This window comes from Mixophyes fleayi, chromosome 10 (genome assembly GCF_038048845.1).
Source record: "Mixophyes fleayi isolate aMixFle1 chromosome 10, aMixFle1.hap1, whole genome shotgun sequence".
Lineage (NCBI taxonomy): Eukaryota > Metazoa > Chordata > Amphibia > Anura > Limnodynastidae > Mixophyes > Mixophyes fleayi.
Genome location: NC_134411.1, coordinates 78,847,629 through 78,869,583, shown reverse-complemented (window position 1 = coordinate 78,869,583; position 21,955 = coordinate 78,847,629). Strand labels below are relative to the sequence as shown.

Genomic DNA, 21,955 nt, shown 5'->3' with positions numbered 1-21,955 from the left:
GGGACCCTGAAGGCGGCATGGTGGCTTGTGTATCTGAGGACCTTAAGTCTGGTGGCTAGCAGGGCTACCAATCAGATGGTTTGTGTATGGCATGGCTTTCTATCTGGTGGCCAGTGTATGGCAGGTCCTCCAGCCTGGTGGTCAGTGTATGGCATGCCCTCCAGCCTGGTGGCCAGTGTATGGCATGCCCTCCAGCCTGGTGGCCAGTGTAAGGCAGGTCCTCCAGCCTGGTGGCCAGTGTATGGCAGGTCCTCCAGCCTGGTGGCCAGTGTATGGCATGCCCTCCAGCCTGGTGGCCAGTGTATGGCATGCCCTCCAGCCTGGTGGCCAGTGTATGGCATGCCCTCCAGCCTGGTGGCCAGTGTATGGCAGGTCCTCCAGCCTGGTGGCCAGTGTATGGTATGCCCTCCAGCCTGGTGGCCAGTGTGCGGCAGGTCCTCCAGCCTGGTGGCCAGTGTATGGCATGCCCTCCAGCCTGGTGGCCAGTGTGCGGCAGGCCCTTCAATCTGGTGGCCAGTGTGCGGCAGGCCCTCCATCCTGTTGGCTAGTGTACTAGAGGGACCTCCAATCTGATGACTAATGTACAACAGGACCTCCAATCTGCTGGCCTACCCCCTGATGTACAGTGTAACAGCTCCCAACATACACACTAGCTATTGTTTGGACATTTGTTTTAAAAAGCACCATTTCTTTACCCCACCTTAACCAAAACAATTGTGATGGTGTTGCTGACATTTCAAAATACCTATTCAGAATAATCATTTCTTGTTCAATCAATGGTACAACGCCTTGGTCTAGCAGTTCACTGCCACATGGTGAGATGCCATGATTTTAATAACTTCATTATACATATTTTTTGGACTGTAAGATTAAATCAGAGAGGGGAGATCATACAGACCCCATGCAGATGGTGCCCAGGTTGGAATCCATAATTTGGCAATTAATGTATCTATTTATACAGATACAGACCATTAATATACATTTAATATTAGATGAAGCTTTTACATCTTTCATTTTGACATCTCTTTCACTCAAAGTGTAGCATAAGCATTTTTTTTTTAATTACTGTACTAACATAAAATACAGACAGTAAAAAAACAGCAATATTTAGGGCAATCGAAATTTGACTATTCCTGAGATAAAAATACACACTGAAGTGTCACATCAATGATTTTGAGGTTGTGAACATCTTACCATCCCTGACACCCATGTTACTATATAAGTTGCTTCTACTTTGTCATAGCCAGATTTTGATAGTGTGTCATATTGTTTCAGTAGAAATGTCAGTAATTATAAAATTAGAAGTAAGAAGTATTTTTATGGGTTTTTAACCTTCTTAGAGCTTGTTAAGAAGCTGGTTCTGGGCCGGGTAATTACTGAAAACATTACCAATATTTTGGACCTAACCAGTAACATGTACAGATAGTGGATACATATGGGTAAATGAGGAGCACCAAGCATATTGAAAGCAAGGGCTGCCATACAGGTGTATCTAATGAGTTAGTTATGCAAATAATATTCCAGTACATGTATAAAAATACTACACTGCCCCCGTCATAAGGAGTAACATAATGTTAGGAACCCCTCCAGCCGGCACAACACAACCCGGAATCTACTCTGCCAGTCAGGTGTTCACTGGAGCCCCTGATGGTGGGGACAGACTGGGCTGCAGACTGACAGAGGGTCGTGAAGTGTGTACCGGCTGGGGAGAACCCAGGCAAGCGGAGTCAGGTCCACGCAGAGGTCAAGGGCCGGCAGCAGACAGCGGTATCAGTAAAACAAGCTGAAGTCAGGGGTCACAGGCGGATAGCAGAAACGGTAAACAGGCCAAGGATCAGGGTCACAGGATATACAAGCGGAGTCAGTTCAAAGCCAAAGGTCATACACGGTAAATCAGAAGTGGTCTCAGAAGACTAGAGCAGGAACAAGCAGGTCAGCAGACTGGAGCACAGAAGCTATAACCGGCAATGAGGTAGCAGACCTCATTGCCTTAAATACTAACCCCACCCAATCAGAGCCTAGCTCTGTCAGAATACTGCCCATATAATTAATTAGCCCACAGGCTATCTATGTGCGCACGCGCCCAGCAGTTCCCTTGCTGGGACGCGGCGCTCTGACACACAGCTTCCCGACCGTTGCCTAACGGCCGGGCCGAGCCCCCCGGAAGTGACATCCTGGTCGCCATAGCGACGGCCAGGACGGAGGTAGGGGAGTTGCGGCGGCTGGGCACCGCCGCGGCTTGTAACACATGGCTGCAAAAGAAGATCTCCGTCACTCTTAACGAGGGGTGATTGTGGCATATTTGGCAGGAGCTTCAGGGACCCAGACAGCTCAATTTTCTAATGCCTGCCCTTTGCCAGCAAAGCATAAAATAGGGTATAAGCACACTACCTAGGATTATTATATCCATGCATTAATTTATACATCATTAAATAAGTGCAAGGTCAACTAAAACAGGTCAACTAGCTACAAATGTCAATCTGTGGCTTGAGTAGCCAGTTTCATTGAAAACATTACAACAAGAATGCCACAGAGCAGGATATCATTGGTTATAATGCATAAACTAATAATCACACCTGGCACTGCACGTTTATGAGTAGTGCAAAGAACAAAGACAATGGACTATCAGCCAGTAGAGGACGGTGATATGGTCAGGTGACTCATTCTTCACCATGTTCTTGACAAATGGACAGAGTACATGTGTGGTGTGGCACCAACCTAAAGCACTCTGCAGCTCCAAGTGCTGGTGTCCAACAGTAAGGGTTCTGGTGGTTCCTTAATGTTGCTGGGCATATTTTCTTGGTATGCTTTGGCTTCCATTATTCCCTTATAAAACAAAGACAATGCTAATAACTACTTAACACAGTAGAGTGTACCCTGGAATGATGAACGATTATTGTTCCAAAGCACATAAATTCATTGATCGAGATTTTCAAACTGGCTTGAAAATCTTGTTCAACAATGGAACAGTGTCGTTCCAATTCTGCAGTGTGTATTCACTCTGCAGAATTGGAACAACAATTTAGTATAAAGTAGGAAGCAGCATAACTTACCTCTCCACCTTATGGAACCTGAACTGGATGCAGGAAGCCAGTCAGGAGCATCTGCTGCGGTCTCTAGGTGAGAGATCGGAGTTTACCCCACAATGCAGAGCTGCCGTGATGTCACAGGAGGCCCGATCACACGTGGCTGCTCCACTTACACTCAGATAGAAAACATCCAACTATTAAGTTTCTCTGAGTTGCTACACATGAGCAGAAATCACTTTAGATTTGAAAATACATATTATCTACAAACCCCATGCTCACTGATGGTTAAAGAGTGGCCACCTGATGTTCCACCTGTAGCTGAATGCTCTGTATGTGGGACAGTAAAGCAGAGGTCTTCGGAAAGCCGTTGGCACAGACACCATCACCCAGGACAGCTGTCACTTGCAGTGGATGGTAATGACAGATGAAGAGCACAAATCTGAAGGTATTTGTGTACAGTGTGTACACATGAATCGGCATGCTGATTGGGACGTCTTCTTGACGTTGGTAAATGGGTAGTCATTTTCCTGTAACGTGTACCTAGCCTGATGATATGGAGTGATCATCTTCACCACATGTTGCAGCATTTGTTTCCTAATGGGAGTGGTGTCTTCCAGGATAACAATGTCGTCATTCTCGGAGCACGTGTAGCTGGCCAGTGCTTTGATGGACTAAATCTGAAACCGATCATGCATTTACGTGGTAGCTCAGCGCCTTATTAAGTGACTTTATATTGGTGCTTTTGTCTACTACCTATACAGTGTGAAAGGCCATATAACAAATGTGTTGCCGATACAGTATACATCTATGGTACATGTAGGTATTTAGATTTATTTATTAATTCACTGTGTATTTTGTTTGTTACTAAGAAATGCTCATGGTGCCGGGCTCCATTTCTTTTAGTTGAGATGTGTGCTGCATACCTTAGGCTACAACTATGAATAAAACATTGGGCCACAGAAATAACAATATTATGTCTGTTATTTCCAATTAACGTGGCGGCCTCTGTTTATGGTAATGGTCCTGGAAACAGCTTGGTGTCAAAAACTCCCAGTAAGACATGAGTGTGACTACTGAGATATCCGATGACCTTCTGGACCCTGCCAAGGTTCCTCACTGGAAGCACTGTGTGCACCATGTATCTCCATAGGTCAGTCAGCGGGACTGTCCTCTGGTGACCTTTCTTCTGTGATCCATAGATGTAGGAAGGGAGATTCCTCTGGTTTCCTCTGTCCTTCTATTCTCATCACCAGCTCATTGGACACTTCAGTTCATGTGTTGTTTTTTTTTATTCAATTTTGAAATAAATGGTACAAACTAAAGAAAACAAAACATTCTCCTGTGGTTTACAATTGGGACAATAAGGCACATTAATATAACACAGATTGTAACATAGGAAAAAATGTGTGTTGCTTAATTACTCCACTTTGAGTCTTGATGGATAAAAAGCATGCCATGCACCGGGGCAGGCTGGGGGGTGTATCTGCCCCCCGATCCCATGGTGGGCTACATTAGGCTGAGTCCCTGGGGCACCTGCATTTTTTTATTCCCTTTAAAATAGTATGCTGAGTCGGCTCTTGCCCCCCAGGCTAAAATATGCCAGCCCTCCCGTTACCACACGTCTGGATTTGTACAGTAAATTCCCTTGGGATACCTTCATACAGATTAGCACCATTTTTCCCATATCTTATTAAATTTGTCTGGGCATTTATACATGAATTTCTTGCAGGGTAAGATGTTATATATTCAATTCTCCAATGAGCATTTACTTTAAGACTTTTGTGTTTCTGACAAAATAGTTTTCCAGTCATTATTATTGTTCATAGAGCGTCACCATATTACTCAGTGCGGTACAGTGAATATTTTGTCATTCAGTCTTGCGCCATTGGGGCTTACAGTCTAAATTCCCTACCACACATACTGTATATGATTCAAAGCTTACTTTAAATCTTGTAACAGTGCCCTGAAGGCGAGTGTTAATGTCTGTTTCTGCTTCCCGAAAGGTGGACACATCCCTATATCCCAGGCTGGGTTTCCCCCTTTCTTCTTCTTGAATGGATGGTCTGGAGTTCCCAGCGTACAAGATAAGGACTCCTAACACAGCCTGCATCATCATACCAGCTCTTTCTGAGGTCTGAGGAAGTAGCTCCATTCCCCAGGGCCTCAAACCAGTCCCTTTACAGGTTAGGCGGTAAATTTATCAAGCTGCGGGTTTGAAAAGGTGGAGATGTTGCCTAAAGCACCCAATTAGATCCAGACCTCCATGGTTTCCGCATACCACCATCAGACTAATGGTTAAATAGAAAGAACCAAACTCATTATCTACACACATATTCAACATTCTAATCAGTGAATTGCTTATAATTCAGAGTATAGCTCCATCCACTAACCAATGTTCTGTGATAACCATCCTGCTACCTTACCAGACTTCAACACAATCTCCAAACGTCCTGCACTCCAGTAATGTTTGTTGCAACAGTTTTATCTATTGTAGCAAACCACGTCCTGCACTCAGGAAAAGGTGAAGAAACTCATGGATAAGAGGATATGGGAGAGATCAAAGTAGGCAATCTACAGCTGATCTAAAGTTTTCCTATGGATCAAAGAAGTTGCTTGAAAATACAGGGTCCTTTCCGCATGCAGAGTATTTTTACAGTATCAAGCTCAGTCACATGGTGGCGCTGCATCACCTCTAGAACATGGACTTAAACGTGTATCTTTAGCAGTTAGTTGAGGCAAAGAAAAGTATCCATTTGCTTTCACAAGATTTTCAAGATCTTTCTAATGATTCATTAATTTCTGAATGGTACATTTCCTAAAACCTTCTGACTAAGTCCCGAATCACCCATATCACATTACACAGTGTCTGTAGAATATATATATATATATATATATCTCAATCATACTTGCCAACATTTCATTTTTTTTTTTCCCGGGAGCTGCTAGTAGGAGGTAGGGGGCGGGGTCCCGAAAATCGCGTCATTTAGCCCTGTCACGTACTGACGCAAATCGCGTCATTTTACAGGGGCCAAACGCCGCGATTCCCGGTGAATCGCGGCATTTGAACCGTATTCTGCCCACTTCTGGGCAGATCAGGGAGATTCCCACACTCTCTCGGGAGTCCGGGAGACTCACGCAAAATGCGGGAGTTGGCAAGTATGATTGATGTGTGTATATATATATATATATATATATACACACACACACACATACACACAATGAATAGCTAAAGCTAGCTGCTTTATATGTGGTCATAAATCCTCAAAGGATAATTCTGTTTAACTATTTCCCACTCACCCCCCTTCCTCTGCATTAGGGAAACTCCTGATGTTATGCCTCCACAATAGATGACCCAATTTGCAGCAGAGACCTCATTGGGACTTTCATGTGTAATTACATCAGTGAACTGACACAGCAGCACGACGGGGCGGGCCCAACATTAAAACCTCTGCAAATCGAGTTCCTTCTGGCACAAGGCAGTAAACCCCTCCATTCATCATCATTCATTTATATAGCGCCAGCAGATTCCGTAGCACTTTACAATAGGGGGATGTACTCCTTATTCTTTGCTCTATGCACTTTTCCCTTCACCCGCTTTCATCTGTGCACATACATTGACAATGGATTGGCTTTAGGCAAAATAGATCTGCTCAATGTGGCAGGTGTGCCTAACAGTCACTCACTGCAGGGTGTGGATTGCAGCAGTTTGAGTGGCTCTGTTAATGCATTGTGTACAACTGTAACATACCGCTTCTCTATGCAGGATAGCATTATTCATTTCTCTGTCTATAACACCCCATGTTAGTTATTATATGTTGAATATACTATAGTTGTCAGTTGGGGACATTGTCACAGGTTGAATTCAGTGTACAGATGTGTTTTAATGGGCATTTATTTTACCCCTGTCTGTCTGGTATATACATCACTTGTGCAGAGTACAGATAGTTTGATCCTTCATGTAGAGTTAGAAGAACACACTGCACCTGTATTCACTGACACTGCTGAATATCACATGACTCCAGGTTACCTGCTTGGAAGTGAACAGTCCAGTAGTGGTATGGGATGTCTGTCAAAGGGTTCCATCACCAGTGTGCCAGCAACAGTCATTTAGCAATGACAGCTATACAATTCCGATAGACAGGTGGAAGATATAAATGTTGTTTGATGGGGTTGAGGTCAAGACTCTGTGCAGACCAGTCAAGTTCTTCCACACCAAACTTGGGAAACCATTTTTTTTTTTATGGACCCCAGTTTGTGCACAGGGGAAAAGGTACATTGTCATGCTGAAACAGGAAAAGGCCTTTCACTAAACTGTTGCCTCAAAGCTGGAAGCACACACTTCTCTAGGATATCATTGTATGCTGTACAGTCATGGGCAAAAGTATTGAGAATGACAAGTATTGGTTTTCACAGTTTGCTGCTTTAGTGTTTTTAGACCTTTTTGTCAGTTGTTGTATACTGAAGTAAAATTACAAGCATTTCATAAGTGTCAAAGGCTTTTATTGACAATTACATTAAGTTTATGCAAAGACAATATTTGCAGTGTTGACCCTTCTTTTTGAAGTCTTCTGCAATTCGCCCTGGCATGCTGTCAATCAGCTTCTGGGCCACATACTGACTGATGGCCGCCCATTCCTGTCTAATCAATGCTTAGAGTTTCTCAGAATTTGTAGGTTTTTGTTTGTCCATCCGCCTCTTGAGGATTGACCACAAGTTCTCAATGGAATTAAGGTCTGGGGAGTTTCCTGGCCATGGACCCAAAATTTCGATGGTTTGATCCCCTTCAGCACATTTACATTATGGCAAGGTGCTCAATCATGCTGGAAAAGGCATTGTTCGTCACCAAACTGTTCTTGGATGGTTGGGAGAAGTTGCTCTTGGAGGATGTTTTGGTACCATTCTATGTTCATGGTTGTGTTCTTAGGTAAAATTGTTGCCCACTCCCTTGGGTGAGACGCAACCCCCACACATGAATGGTCTCAGGATGCTTTACTGTTGGCATGACACAGGACTGATGGTAGCGCTCACCTTTTCTTCTCTGGACAAGCCTTTTTCCATATGCCCCAAACAATCTGAAAGGGGATTCATCAGAAAAAATGACTTTACCCCAGTCCAATCCCTGTACCTTTTGCAGAATATCAGTTTGTCCCTGATGTTTCTCTGGAGAGAAGTGGCTTCTTTGCTGGCCTTCTTGACACCAGGCCATCCTCCAAAAGTCCTTGCCTCACTGTGCGTGTACATGCACGCACACCTGCCTGCTGCTATTACTAAGCAAGCTCTGCACTGGTGGTGCCCCGATCATCTACTTTAGAAGACTGTCCCGCCACTTGCTGGACATTCTTGGGCACCCTGTAGCCTTCTTCTCAACTTTTGAACTTCTCTCCTTAAAGTTCTTGATTCGATAAATGGTGGATTTAGGTGCAATCCTACTAGCAGCAATATCCTTGCCTGTGAAGCCATTTTTAAGCAAAGCAATGATGACTACACATTTCCTTGCAGGTAACCATGATTAATAGAGGAAGAACAATGATTTAAAGCACCATCCTCCTTTTAAAGCTTCCAGTGTGTTATTTTAAATCAATCCGCATGACAGAGTGATCTCCAGCCTTGTCCTCATCAACACTCTCACTTGTGTTAACGAGAGAATCACTGAACTGATGTCAGCTGGTCCTTTTGTGGCAGGTCTGAAATGCAATGGAAATGTTGTTTTTGGGATAAAGTTCATTGTCATGGTAAAGAGGGACTTTGAAATTAATTGCAATTCATCTGATCACTCTTCATGACATTCTGGAGTATATGCAAATTGCTATCACAAAAACTGAGGCAGCAGATTTTGTGAAAAATAATATTTGTGTCAATCTTAAAACTTTTGGCCATGATTGTACGTGTATGTTAGGTAATTTAGGCTCCAATGGGGCAGGGATTGATGCGAGTGAGTTCTCTGTACAGCGCTGTAAAAACAGTGGCGCTATATAACTAGCTGCTGCTGATTGATAAATTACCCATATATAGAGCTACCATATGTTTGAAACCGAAATTGAAGACACACATATATCATGGAGTTTATACAGTGCCAAATCTGGCATGATAGGGACACGCCGACGTGTCCCACACTGCCATCTTACCAATGAGGCTGATGGCAGAGAAATGGTGGAAAGGAGAACATACTCTACTTTACAGTCATTGCAAACATCCACTTTGTAGACACAGACTTGGGCACTGCCCTTGTGTCTCTCCAGAGAGACCTCTGTCAGTTGCAGTCTCACACACAAGTGTGCGACTGATGTACAAGTTCTGACATTTACCACATATAGACACTCGCAATACACACTGGTAACAAATGTGCAACCTGTTTCCACATGCAGAAATATGCAACACACCTCACCTAAGCATATACATATACTTTCTTATGCTTTCATCTCCATAGAGATCAATGGCCACCTAAAACAGCAATATTTATGACATAGTTACTGCAAGATAAAAGCAACCTGAAACCTATAAATAACAATAAAACATAAAAAAAAAAGTTATTATAGACATCAGATGTTTATTAAAACTAAATTAGGCAATAGATCCATATCCAAGGTATACAGTATACACTATGAGGACATACAAACATACACGATTTAAAGCAATTAACCGTTCAGGTGCTGGGTGGCCTGCAGAAGGCAATAAAGATACAGTGGAGCCAGTTTTTTGTTATCCAAGATGATACATTTTTGGTGGAAAGTTGTGTTAGGCACCCAGTTTCTGAAAACAAAGGAGATTTCGCTTTATTTGAATTGATAGAAATGTAACAGACTAATAGCATATATGTAAAGGTGGTAAAAAAAAATATCAAGATCAATGTGTGGAAATAAAAAAACAAGCTGCCGTTAAAATGAGCAGATACAAAAGAGCTACAAAGCCTAAAATAAAGGGTCCACTCAATTTCTATTAAATTGTTATCCTCCAATTGATATGGTTTGCAAACACTATTTATTTTTCTGCTCTCTTGCACTTGAAAACAACATTTTTTACGTGCCCACTCTCCCAGAATTTCCATCACCCTCCCGAATTCCAGGTAGGTCTCCTGCACTCTGGGAGAGTAGGCCATTCTCCCGCAACCTCCCCCACTTCCAAGTGAAGTGGGCAGGACTGGAGCCTCCACAACGGGATTCTCGGTGAACCCTGTTGTTTTAACTCTGCGCCCCCTTCCCCCCACGGTAAAATGATGCATTTGCTTAATGGCCCACACCCATCCATCCTCACACCCCAGGGAGGAATAATAAAAAGTCAGTTAGTATGTTTAAAATGCAGCAGCTTTTCTGTACAGTCAATGGTTTTGCAGAGTGCAGCAACATTTATGAAAACAAATATACAAAAAAAGCAACGCACCAAAAGACAACAGTCTTGTCTGCCTTGTTCTGTTGTAGTGAATAGTGAATGAAGCTGCTACAGGTCAGCTTACAATTTTAGTACAGATTTACCAAGAGGCAGCAGAGTTAATAAATAATAATTTGCAAATCACACTATCAATTAGGGAGCATTAAGGATAAATGCGTGGATTTCCACAATACAAAGACATGGGGGTATATTTACTAAACTACGGGTTTGAAAAAGTGGAGTTATTGCCTGTAGCAACCAATCAGATTCTAGCTATCATTTTATAGAATGCACTAAATAAATGGTAACTAGAGTCTGGTTGCTATAGGCAACATCTCCACTTTCTCAAACCCGCAGTTTAGTAAATATACCCCCCATGGTCTCCAACTACTTTATCCATTTCTGGACTTTCCAAGCTAATGTCGCCCTTTTCTAAGCTTAACGTGGAGAAATGGTTCATCTACAATGAGACCAGTAGACACGACTTTATGGAGTGCGTCCACGGCTTTAAACAAGCATGTGTTATCAATGCGGTCACAATGATTTTGCACATACATATTCTAAACCTTGTATAACTGTGATATGCCACCATCATTCCAGGGTCTAGAGCCGGAACAGAGGTGGTTTCACGTTTACTTATAAAAGAAAATAATCAGAAACTTTTTTTTGTTTTTGTTTTATAGGTAAACTTTTTCTTACCCTGCTATGTTGGTTATTTAGGGATGCCATTTAATTTAAAATGAAAAAGAACCCTGCAAAAGTACACCAGTAATATAATAAAACAAGGCGATAATATAGGGAACCCTGACTGTTCACGCGCAGCATTAACTCTTTCTGCCGAAACCTATCCTGTAAGAGTCCGCAGATTACTGTGGTGCTTTTTGCAATTGACCTAACACCAACAGTCTCATACACTCTGTCAATGGGTAGATTTCAGATGTAAACAGCAACTAAAAAAGGAGGAAGCACAAAATAAACCGTAACAAATAGTATTCTTTAGAAAAAAAAAAAAAAAAATTGACCTATATTATCATCATCAATACATAACTAAAACAGTACAACTGCCTGAGTGCACATCACATGTGGCTAAGAGCTTGCATAGAGGGGCTTGAAGTGAACCGTTTGTAGAGGGCACAGACAGCATGCATGCAGACGGGAGGGTGATTGGTTGATGGTCAGGAGTGACGGGCTGAGATTGTCACAGGCTTCTCTTCTCCTTCTCTTCTCCTGGTCTTGCAGATTGCTGGGTCTAGAAGCTGGAGGGGACAGGGGGAATGGGGAGGAGTAGGTTCGGAATTAACGCAGCTTCAGGTCATCCCCGCTGCCCAAACCAGAGTTTGGATCCTGCTGCCGTCGCACCTATACAAGACAGAAATTCTGTTTAAAGTTAAAACAGAGAGGTAGGCATATGTAACAGCTGCAAACACACAGACAAGGGGCGAGAGGGATAAAAGAAGCCAGGTGAGCTATTGAATATTAGCACAACGGAGCAAACAGGATAAGGTAGGGAGAACGGGTACACAAGTGAAAGCAGATGAGAAATGAAAGATGAGGTGTAGAAGTCAGGTCTAAGAAAATCAAATATGAAAGTCCTGTCACTGCCAAGGGATGCGCATGCAAGTTAAAATTCCCAAATACACCTCTGCTGTGCTCTATGTATTGCATGCATCTGTATTCAGGTAACAGCTCTGCGTCGTAGACAAAAACGAAATAAAGTAGCTTGAGAGAAAATGTTTATGTAATAAACGTTACAAGAGAGAGCGTACAAGCCAATAAAGTCGTCTAAAACGTTGTAAATACCATTTAACAGAATTGTCATATAACTATATTTGAAGAGTGGGCCCAATGTGTGTGATAATGTGGAACACCTTATTATATCTTATACGGCGTACTAGCTAATATTCTACATGAGTGACGGGCTACTGGCGGCCCTCCCACCCTTCACCTGCGGCCCCTCCTACTTTATTGGCAGATTTGTTTGTTACAGCTTGTAACACTTGTGTAACATGCCTTCTGATATGTTATTACAGCTAGGTGTCTCTTTCTTTGATTAAATGTATTGTTTTAACTTATTATTGAGATGAATTGTAATGTGCGGCCCTTTTGAATGTTAGAAGGCCCAGGAGTGTACGAGGTCGCCCCGTCCTTGTACTACAACATTATATAGCGGAACTGAAGCGGTTTACAAGCCAGAATAACTCAACTTTGATCACATACTTTTAAAATGCGGGTGTTATGGTATTTTCAAATAGATTAACCAAAGAATATATAGATCAGGTGCTAGTGATCAAATCAATTACTAATGGTGCCTATCTGGTCTGTAGCTCTCATAAGAAAACAGGCACTGTACTCCAGTCCTAGTGCTAAACAAAAAACAAATATATAAGAGCGCCAACACAGGATCATTATAATCAGTATTCTCCACAGAAAATTTTGCCAGCCGGGTGGGGGCACTTGTAGTACTTTGCAATAATACTGAAAAATGTTGGAGGTTTTTGCCCACAGCTGCCAGGACTGGTCGGACTGGTGGTCAGTGGTCTAACACACGCAGCTGGTTGTAGTGCTCACATAGTGCCTGTTCTAGTAGGAGAAACAATGGCTTATTCTATTGTAATAGGACTCTGTAGGGCTCCAAGAGCCAGGTCTCAAGTAAAAACAGCCGGGTGGAGCACCCGGGAAATAGGTGAGGGGAGAACACTGATAATAATAATATACAATATTTATTAAAAAGTTATACTATGTCGCATTCTCTGGTGCCGGCGGTACGGGGGGTGGAATACAAGGCTAGAGGAATTTCTGATCACTCGCCTCTTCTTCTGAATATTGACTTTGCTATTGTTAGAGGTCAGTCCTTTTGGAAGTTGAACCCCTTCTGGCTCTCCTTGATGGGTACAGGGGCAACATTGGTGGCTCAGTGGGAAGGGTTTTTCATGGATAACTCTGGTACAGCACGACCCCCTATGGTATGGGACACTTTTAAAGCTTTTCTGAGGGGGACATTAATTGCTAGTGTGGCGGAAATAAAAAAGTCGTCTAGGCATAAAGAAAAAGAATTGGAGGACACATGCAAATTACTAGAAAGGCAATATATAAATTGTAGGACTGAGGCCTCAAGATGTGTTTGGCAGGTGGCTCAGAGGGAGTGGGTAAACTATGTGTTTGATAAATCTAAACGTAAGTTTCTTTTCTCTAAACATGTGCAGTATGCTGAGGGAGACAGAAATGGCAGTTTCTTGGCATACCTGGCAAGGGTTGAGAGGGCTAATGCGGCTGTTCCAGTTATTTGTGATGAAAGTGGGGCTAAGAAATTCCTGATGCCTGATATTGTTGAGGTTTTTTACAAATATTACGCTACTACATATAAGTCACAGGTTCAATATGATTTGGCCACCTTACAAGTATACTTAGATGCTATTATTCTTCCCACACTCTCTGCGGCTAGTAGGGAGTATTTGGACTCTCCTTTTACTGAAGAAGAGATTGATATGGCCATTATGTCATTCCCTAATGGAAAGGCGCCTGGAATAGATGGCATACCCATTGAAGTATATAAAAAACATCGATCCTTTTTTGTAGCTAAATTGTTGGGAACACTCGGCGAGCTGTGCGGGGCCAACGCCCTGTCCCCCTCCATGATGGAGGCAGTGGTGGTGGTGATACCTAAATCAGGTAAAGATCCATTGTACCCAGAGTCATATCGCCCGATCTCACTCCTGACGTGTGATGTAAAGATCTTGGCTAAACTGCTGGCACTGAGGCTAAATAGGGTGGTGTTGGAATTGATTCACCCGGATCAGACTGGGTTCATGCCGGGCAAGTCCACATCTATTAACCTTAGGAGGTTATATACCCTCCTACAGGTGCGGTCGCCTCCTGAGGAGAGTGAAGTGGTGGTATCCCTCGACGCGGCTAAGGCGTTCGACTCGGTGGAGTGGCTGTACCTGTGGGAGGTGTTGTCCCGTTTCGGGGTGGGTTCCAACTTCATAAAATGGGTTAAGTTACTTTATTCACATCCTGTAGCTCGGGTATGTGTAAATGGCCACCTCTCCCAGCCATTTAAATTGGAAAGAGGCACTAGACAGGGATGCCCACTGTCTCCTGCTTTGTTCGCACTAGCAATAGAACCACTGGCCTGCCTTATTCGTAATAATAAAGATATTAAGGGACTTCAATCAGAGCATAGGGAAGATAAGGTGGCATTATACGCCGATGATATGCTGCTGTTCCTTGCTGACCATAAAGAGTCTCTGGGTACTCTCCTGAGGGTGGTTGATTGTTTTGGGGTATTCTCTGGTCTGAAAATCAATTGGGATAAGTCCAGTGTGTTCCCAGTGGGTTGGAAATGTCCAATTACTCCACTAAAAGATCTCCAACTGAGGTGGACACCAAAATTTAAGTACCTGGGATTGTGGATCACTAACACCCCCTCAGAATTTATGGAACTAAATTTACAGCCTCAGGTTGAATATCTTAAATCAAAAATACATGTGTGGAGGAAGCTCCCTCTTTCTGTGTCTGGCAGGATAAACTTAATTAAGATGGTGGTGCAGCCAAGGTTTTTATATATACTTCAGCAATCACCTATATATATCCCACCCTCTTTCTTTCGCAGTGTTGACCGTTATTTGACCTCTCTGGTCTGGGGAGGGGGGAGGGCTAAGGTTAAGCTCAGCTCGCTGTGCAGGTCCAGGGCTGGTGGTGGTCTTGCGTTTCCAAATTTAAAATTGTACTATATTGCTTCTCAACTGACCCACCTCAAGGCATGGATTTCCGATCCGGGATACCAGGATCTACACTGGATATTAGTTCATCAATTCAATGCCAATCATACGCCTTTGCAGGCACTGTTGTCCGGGAGGCTCGGCCCACAGGCTTCTCCGCTCCTGATTCAGGCAATTAAGATTTGGGCAGTCAGTAATAAAATGGTGGGATTCACAGATATAGATCCATGTACTCCTATTTGGGGGGCGAGGAGATTGAGGGAGTTGGACACAGTGGTGGGGTCCAGGCGGTGGTCCCGGTATGGTGTAGTGGCTGTAGGTCAACTGTATGAAGTAAATGTTCTTAAATCTTTTGAACAGTTGTCCAGGGAATTTTCTGTGCCTAGAACAATGTTCTTTTCCTACCTCCAACTGAGACATGCCATGTACACACAATTCAAAGGGGAGTCACCAGTGGTTGCCATAGCCCCACTGAGAAAGCAGTTACAGGCTTTGAGCAACAGGGGTCTGATTTCATGTATGTACTCCTGTCTTTTGTATGAATCCACTGTAAATGACTTGAATGACCTGAGAAATCAATGGGAAATAGATATTGGTCCCTTAACAGACAAAGAATGGGGGATGGTCACGGATAGCACTAGTGGCTACACAGCATCATTAAAATTCCAGCAAATACAGGTGTTCATTCTGCATAGGGCCTACTTGACTCCTATTAGGCTGGCTAAGTTCCGCCCTGATAGCACTTCTAAATGTCCAAAATGTAGTTCGGAAAATGGCAATTTCTGGCATCTCATTTGGGAATGTCCCTGTATACAAAACTTCTGGCGAAGAGTCATACGATGTGTTCAAAAAACGGGAATTGAAGTCCCACTTAGGTCATCGGCCACTTGTTTATTTGGGCTCCGTCTGAAGGGAAAGGTCAACAAGCTGACAAAAATTTATATTTCCCAGTTGTTTATGGTGGCTAAGGTTAGCATAGCCCGCTTATGGTTAGCCTCGACGAGCCCCACAATTAAGAGTTGGAAAATCCTGGTAAATGCCACTATAGGGCATGAAAGATTTGTTTACACGAGCAGGCAGGCATTGCCAAAGTTTGAGAATATATGGTACAGGTGGGTGGAGTCTCCATTTTATTTTGTATCCTCTAGTCATGATGTCCCGAATACATGAGGGTCTGGTTCCCCTGGATTACATAATAACAATAATAAAGTTGATAACAAAAAGCAGAGCCCCGCCTCTGCAGAGTACGTATGCAAGAGTATTTACGATGTATATTCCTAATTAAGTATTGTACAAATGTTATCATTATGCGATACTGGTGTCTTACAATTTAACCAATATTTTATATTCAATATTGACATATTTGCGACTGTATTTTCTTTCTTCTGTATTTGTTTATTTTTTTGTTTTGTTGTTGGTATGTATGTACCTTGAAAATTTCCAATAAAAAATACTGGATTTAAAAAAAAAAAAAAAGTTATACTATAATAGATCAATATTCCATATCAAATAATTGCATAACACCTGCCTTAATGTTAGCAGTGTAGCCTAGAACTTGATTTGTGAACATTGAGACATATTTTAGGCAGGTTTTATGCAATTATTTGATATCTATATGAATAGTCATTCATGAATTTTGGGCTACGATCACGAAAAGTCAGTCATGTTGAGCGACACGTAATATTGATCTACTGTTACTGTATAACTTTTTAATACATTTTGTATATTTTTATTATCTGGTGTTAGCGCTCTTATAGACTTGTTTTTTCAACTAGAGGAATGTTTCACATATATATTTTGCACATTTGTGATGGACTGAGCAGGACTCAAATGAGTAAATGGGGAAAAATTTCAATGTTCAGATGCACTTCAAACTTGACTAAACATGGACATAAAGAAAGGATTACAATAAGTGCTCAAACCCCAGTGTAATGCTCCTAACAAAACTGGAATTGTAAACAAGTTCTATGTAATTTCAAGGTAACCAAGGAAAGGCAAGTCGGTACATGCTCTTTACATGTACTTTTCTTTGTTTTATTGCTTCAGTTCTTAACATAGCATGTTATTTTCCAATGTATAAAACCCAATTCAAAGTGCGCCAATAGGTGCATAATATATATATATATATATATATATATATATATATATATATATATATATATATATATATATATATATTAAACTAACAGTCTTTGTTTCAATTCCCATCTTCAGCACTGAAAAATGGCACTAAAAACACAATTGTCAAAGTGGAGTATGAACTAGGATAATGTAGGTTAAGGTCAGATCTTAGGCATTATGTGAAGAGATATGTTAATTGAGAGGAAGCAGAAAAAGTCCGCAGGCCAACTCTGCAGAATCTTCAATATAAAATCTGCAATCCTACATCTGAACAGTAGGGGGGGCTGCAATCCATTTATCACCAATAGTATATTTTTTCCAAACTGAAATCACAAGCTGACACATTGTGGTATGAAAAGGGGCTGAGCGTGCAGGCTTGTGGTAAAGGCAAATAATGAGAAAAAACTCCTGCAATGTCAACCACTTTTTTTTTTTTAACGGGAAGGTAGCAGAGGTTTGGTTACTAACAAAACAGGGGGATGTAGGTTTGGTTGACGGTATATTTCGCTCAGAGAAGAAAAAAGCCTTTAGCCATTTTCTATTAAGATTATATCATAGAACAAGGAAAAAGTAAAACTAGACCAGACAGACTGAATGTGGAAAAGCATTTGGTTGCACCCTAGATGTTGGTAAACCGTAAATCCCAGCAGTCTGCCAGCTACTGTCTTACAGAGCATTCTGGGAAATGTGATCCAACAATGGGTGGTGCGACATGTTCCTACGGCTTATAGCTCTATAAGAAAGGCCTGTGATTGAAAAGTGCTGTACAAATGGAAATACTGAAATAAGGGTAGTGTGAGACTGTATAGTGAGCTGCATCATTCACTGAGAACCTATGTACCTACTATTATAAGACATTACCTCTTATTAGGATCTGCCCTACAAGCACGACACCCCATGAACGACTTAGAAAGGCACCGCTCATGCACACAATTAGTAATGATTATTTTCTCAGGGGTACTGACCAGTTACAGGCAGCGTGGTCGCAAAACTCTCACCTCCATTTCCTCCCGGTGAGAGCGATCTCTGTCCTCAAACTCACGGGTTCTTCTGCGAGTTTCCTCAAAGGCCTGTTGTGCCAGGGCGTCTTCGTGCTGCAATAAGAGGACATTATCTCGTCTGACAACTTCTGAGCTGCATACCCTAAGCGACACGTAAAGGGCGAGTGTCCATCCAGCCAGTGGTACTTTGTTGTCTATTACTGGACTGAATCCATGCCTCGTAATACAATGTCTTAGTGTACCAGCCACCCGGAGGTCAATCATATAACGAGTATCTCTATGACTGATCTACACTGACCTGCGCTCTGTCTTCATCGAATTCTAGGCATCCCATCCCATCCAACCTTTGAAGGTCAATCCATCCTTTCCACATGACACAGACACCATTCAGGATCATTGGAGCCTTTAAGTACACCTGAAAAAAAACAAAAAACAACGACTATATTAAAAAGTCATATTACATTAAAACATGTCTCAAAGAAATAAATCCACCTAAAACTAAATTAGTTTTGGGTCAAGTTAACCAATAGATGATAAAATATAAATTGGTAATGACCTGGGGTGCAGCATTCGCTGATCTGGTACTCTGCTGGGTCCTGAAGGCTCCAATGTTCCAGTTCTGTGCTCCTCTCTCCTACTATTACTATGGAATGGGAGCTTCATGGGGAATAATAGGAAGGTAGTAGCACAGCGCTGGACTGTTGGAGCCTTTGGGTGGAACCGATGTATCAGCCTAAATGCCAAACTAAGGGTAAGTAGTGCTCTGTCTTTTATCTCATCATAGTTATCTCCACCCAAACTTGCATGTTTTTGGCCTTGGGGGGAGTTACCCTTTAAAGACCTACTAAGCCTAAAATACAGGATTGTCAATTTATTTATATAGCACTACCATACTCCATAGTGTTTTGTAAGCACACACCTTGAGACAGTCACATATAAAGAATGGGCATCATTTCTTTACATAACATTTTGTTTTGGGTTTCCTCAAAGACAATGTACATTGGCAAAAAACAATATTTCACTTAGATTTGCACTGAATGTCGGGAAATCATCATCAGCTATTTATATAGCGCCACTAATTCTGCAGCGCCACAAACCGTCATTCCTATAGGTGGAGGAGAACCTCCTATGTCTTGGAGAGCTGATTTGTATGGAGAGACTCCAATTTCTATTGTAGTTGTTTAAATAAGTTTCTTCTTCTCATCCTCAACATTTATATAGCGCCGGCAAATTCCGTAGCACTTTACAATCGGGCTATGCTACTTTGAAGATGGTATAATTTCTCATGACTGCTTATCGTAATTTCAAGATTAAGCAATATGCATTTTCAATATAGCGTCCCTTCAAGTATTGCGTCATGCTGGCTAAAACAGAAACCTACCTTAAACCATGATCTACAGGAAGTTAGGGGACATAAGTTAAACTTCTTGCCTAAATTTTACAATGGGTGTCAAAATAACTAGACCCTTGCTTAAGTCTCTACAATCAACCTATCCTAGAAAGTACACCACATCATTCATGTTGGGAATGCCACGGTAATCCAAATGAACATTCATCCATATACAATCTACCTCTTTTAGGCCCTCCTTGTGTTAATCACCCCAGAACATTCAAACAATTAGTTTCATCAAAGTTCATATGGTACGGAAAACGATCGGGAATAAGTATGCACACTTTACATAGACCCACTTGGGAGGCAGCTTTAGGTGTTCCCAACTTCTAGAATATTGTCCTGCTTCCCATGTTGCACAATGGGTTAGACGGCATTCCCTTCTGCAGACCAGGCACTGGGTTGAGACTAAATTGGTGGTCATTAACATTCCAACCATGTCTACAATGCTGTGGATTTGGAATAGAGCCGACAGATGCTATAAAATAGCGCCCACTGATCTGTTGAACAATCCTCCATTCCCTCCTGAACTGGAGCCTCACACCTTGGACTTATCAAGGAGTGACATTCCTACTGAACACTGGCCCACCAAGTTTTTCCTCCACCTGTACAGAGACTCGAGCAAGGTTTCCTATTCCACACTCAGGTTTCTTCAAATATTCAGATCTGACACTTCTACTCCATGAGGAGATTCAATTAGCCATGAACTGTCTCCGTAACGTCCACGAGACACTTTGCAGTGGAGATTTGACAGAAATCTACGCTCATTTCACTCGCACCCCACAGAGGTGCGAGTGAAAATGAGAGGAGATTTCTACCATAATTGCCGGCAATGTGCGCTGTCTGCGCGCTACATCGTCGGCAACTGAATCTCCCCCCATATGTCCATGGCCTCATGGAGTGTTGAAGTGTTCCATCTGAGTCGCTATATTATCTCAGAGCCTCTGCTAAAGGCTTAATCCTCACTATCCATCTATAATTTTCTACAATCCCAGGAAAATTTGATTAAAAAAACCTCAAGAAATGAAGTGGGAACAGAAGAGTGATGGATGAACCTCTAATCGCCTCAATGTTTCAAAAAGCTCAATTTGCATTTGGGTAAAGGAAAACTCGCTGATATACAGATGGTATCTCGTCCACATGAGACTATGAGTGATGTTCCCTCCAAACTCTGCTACTGGGGACGAAGGCCGAGAAGGAACTCTCTCACACTTATGGTGAGACGGCTCTAAAACTCAAACCCTTGTGAAAGAAGATCTACACTCTCATCTAGACCACCAACATAGTCCAGACCGATAGGTTATGATGTGGATTGAAGGGGGTGTAATTTCTGTAAGAGGGATGAGCTACATACAAAGGGGATGGGGATTGATTAGCGGATACAAAATAAACAGGTTTCAAAATTTGCCTGGTTCCTAGATTCTCCAGCTCTGCATTAAGCATCTACAAACGATCACAAAGCACCACAGACAAACTGCAGTCAGTTAAAACATCTGGAATGTAAGCCATAATATAGGAAACGTATAAAAATAGTCAGGTTCTGGGCGCTTGTAAAGGAAAGATATATCAATTTAATATGGATAGGTCCACAATACGCTCCGGCCGGAACGAGACAGCTTAGATGTGTTAAACAATTAACATGCATCAATTGACACTGCCGAAAACAATGATAGTGGTAAAAAACACTATAAACTCAGTGTGATTGAAAATATGGTTAGAGTGCACTTGCAAGCTACTAAAATATGAAATGACAATTAATATGAACTGCAAAAAGGGAATGTAAGGAAATATAATGTCCAGAGTTGTAAAATGAAATTGGTAGCCGTTACTCACATGAAGCAGGGATGTCTGGCTGTCTATAATGCAGACAGGCACTTAGTAGCGGTCCCAGAGTCTGTGCTGATGAGGTTAGATATAACGTTGATTTCAATGATAAAAAGCACCCAGCAGAATGCCAATTTTTAAAACAAGAATGAGGAAGAAAGTTCTTCTAGTTCCTAAAGGGAAATCCTCTCCTTCTTGTTGAAAGAAAAAATGATCCCGCTCAAATAGCGTGTGCACGCTGCGGGATATCTTCGTGTTGAGATTAAATGTATGGATATCAAAATGCCTCCAATAATGGACAGGTACCCAGCAGAATATAGGTGGTGATGATCCAAATGTAGTCCTCCTAATCCCCAACGTAGTCTCTCTCTTTCTCATAAAGTTGAGGCTAAACAGGGGAAGCGGTAGTGCCGCTACGGATGAGCGCATACACGCTACAGGCTGGTCTCCGATGTGGATGTCTGTATATGGTAATGTAAGATGCTAGCATGCTAGTAAGTTGAA

At 42.2% G+C, this 21,955-nt stretch overlaps 1 protein-coding gene across 3 annotated transcripts in view; it reads right to left on the bottom strand.

Annotated features, from left to right (window-relative positions):
* Positions 1-9,556: 9,556 nt before the first annotated feature.
* The window catches only part of CBFB (core-binding factor subunit beta), a 30,241-nt gene continuing 17,842 nt past the window's right edge, over positions 9,557-21,955 (bottom strand). Inside the window, exons 4-6 of one of the 3 annotated variants that reach the window (XM_075188943.1) lie at positions 18,536-18,652; positions 18,202-18,330; positions 9,557-11,753 (exon numbers count right to left, since the gene is read on the bottom strand). In XM_075188943.1, coding sequence (XP_075045044.1) covers positions 18,205-18,330; positions 18,536-18,652 — 243 coding nt within the window. In that variant the 3' untranslated portion in view covers positions 9,557-11,753; positions 18,202-18,204. Of the gene's footprint in view, positions 11,772-18,201; positions 18,331-18,535; positions 18,653-21,955 lie in introns of all 3 variants that reach the window. The other 2 variants (XM_075188942.1, XM_075188944.1) reach the window with 2 other exon arrangements.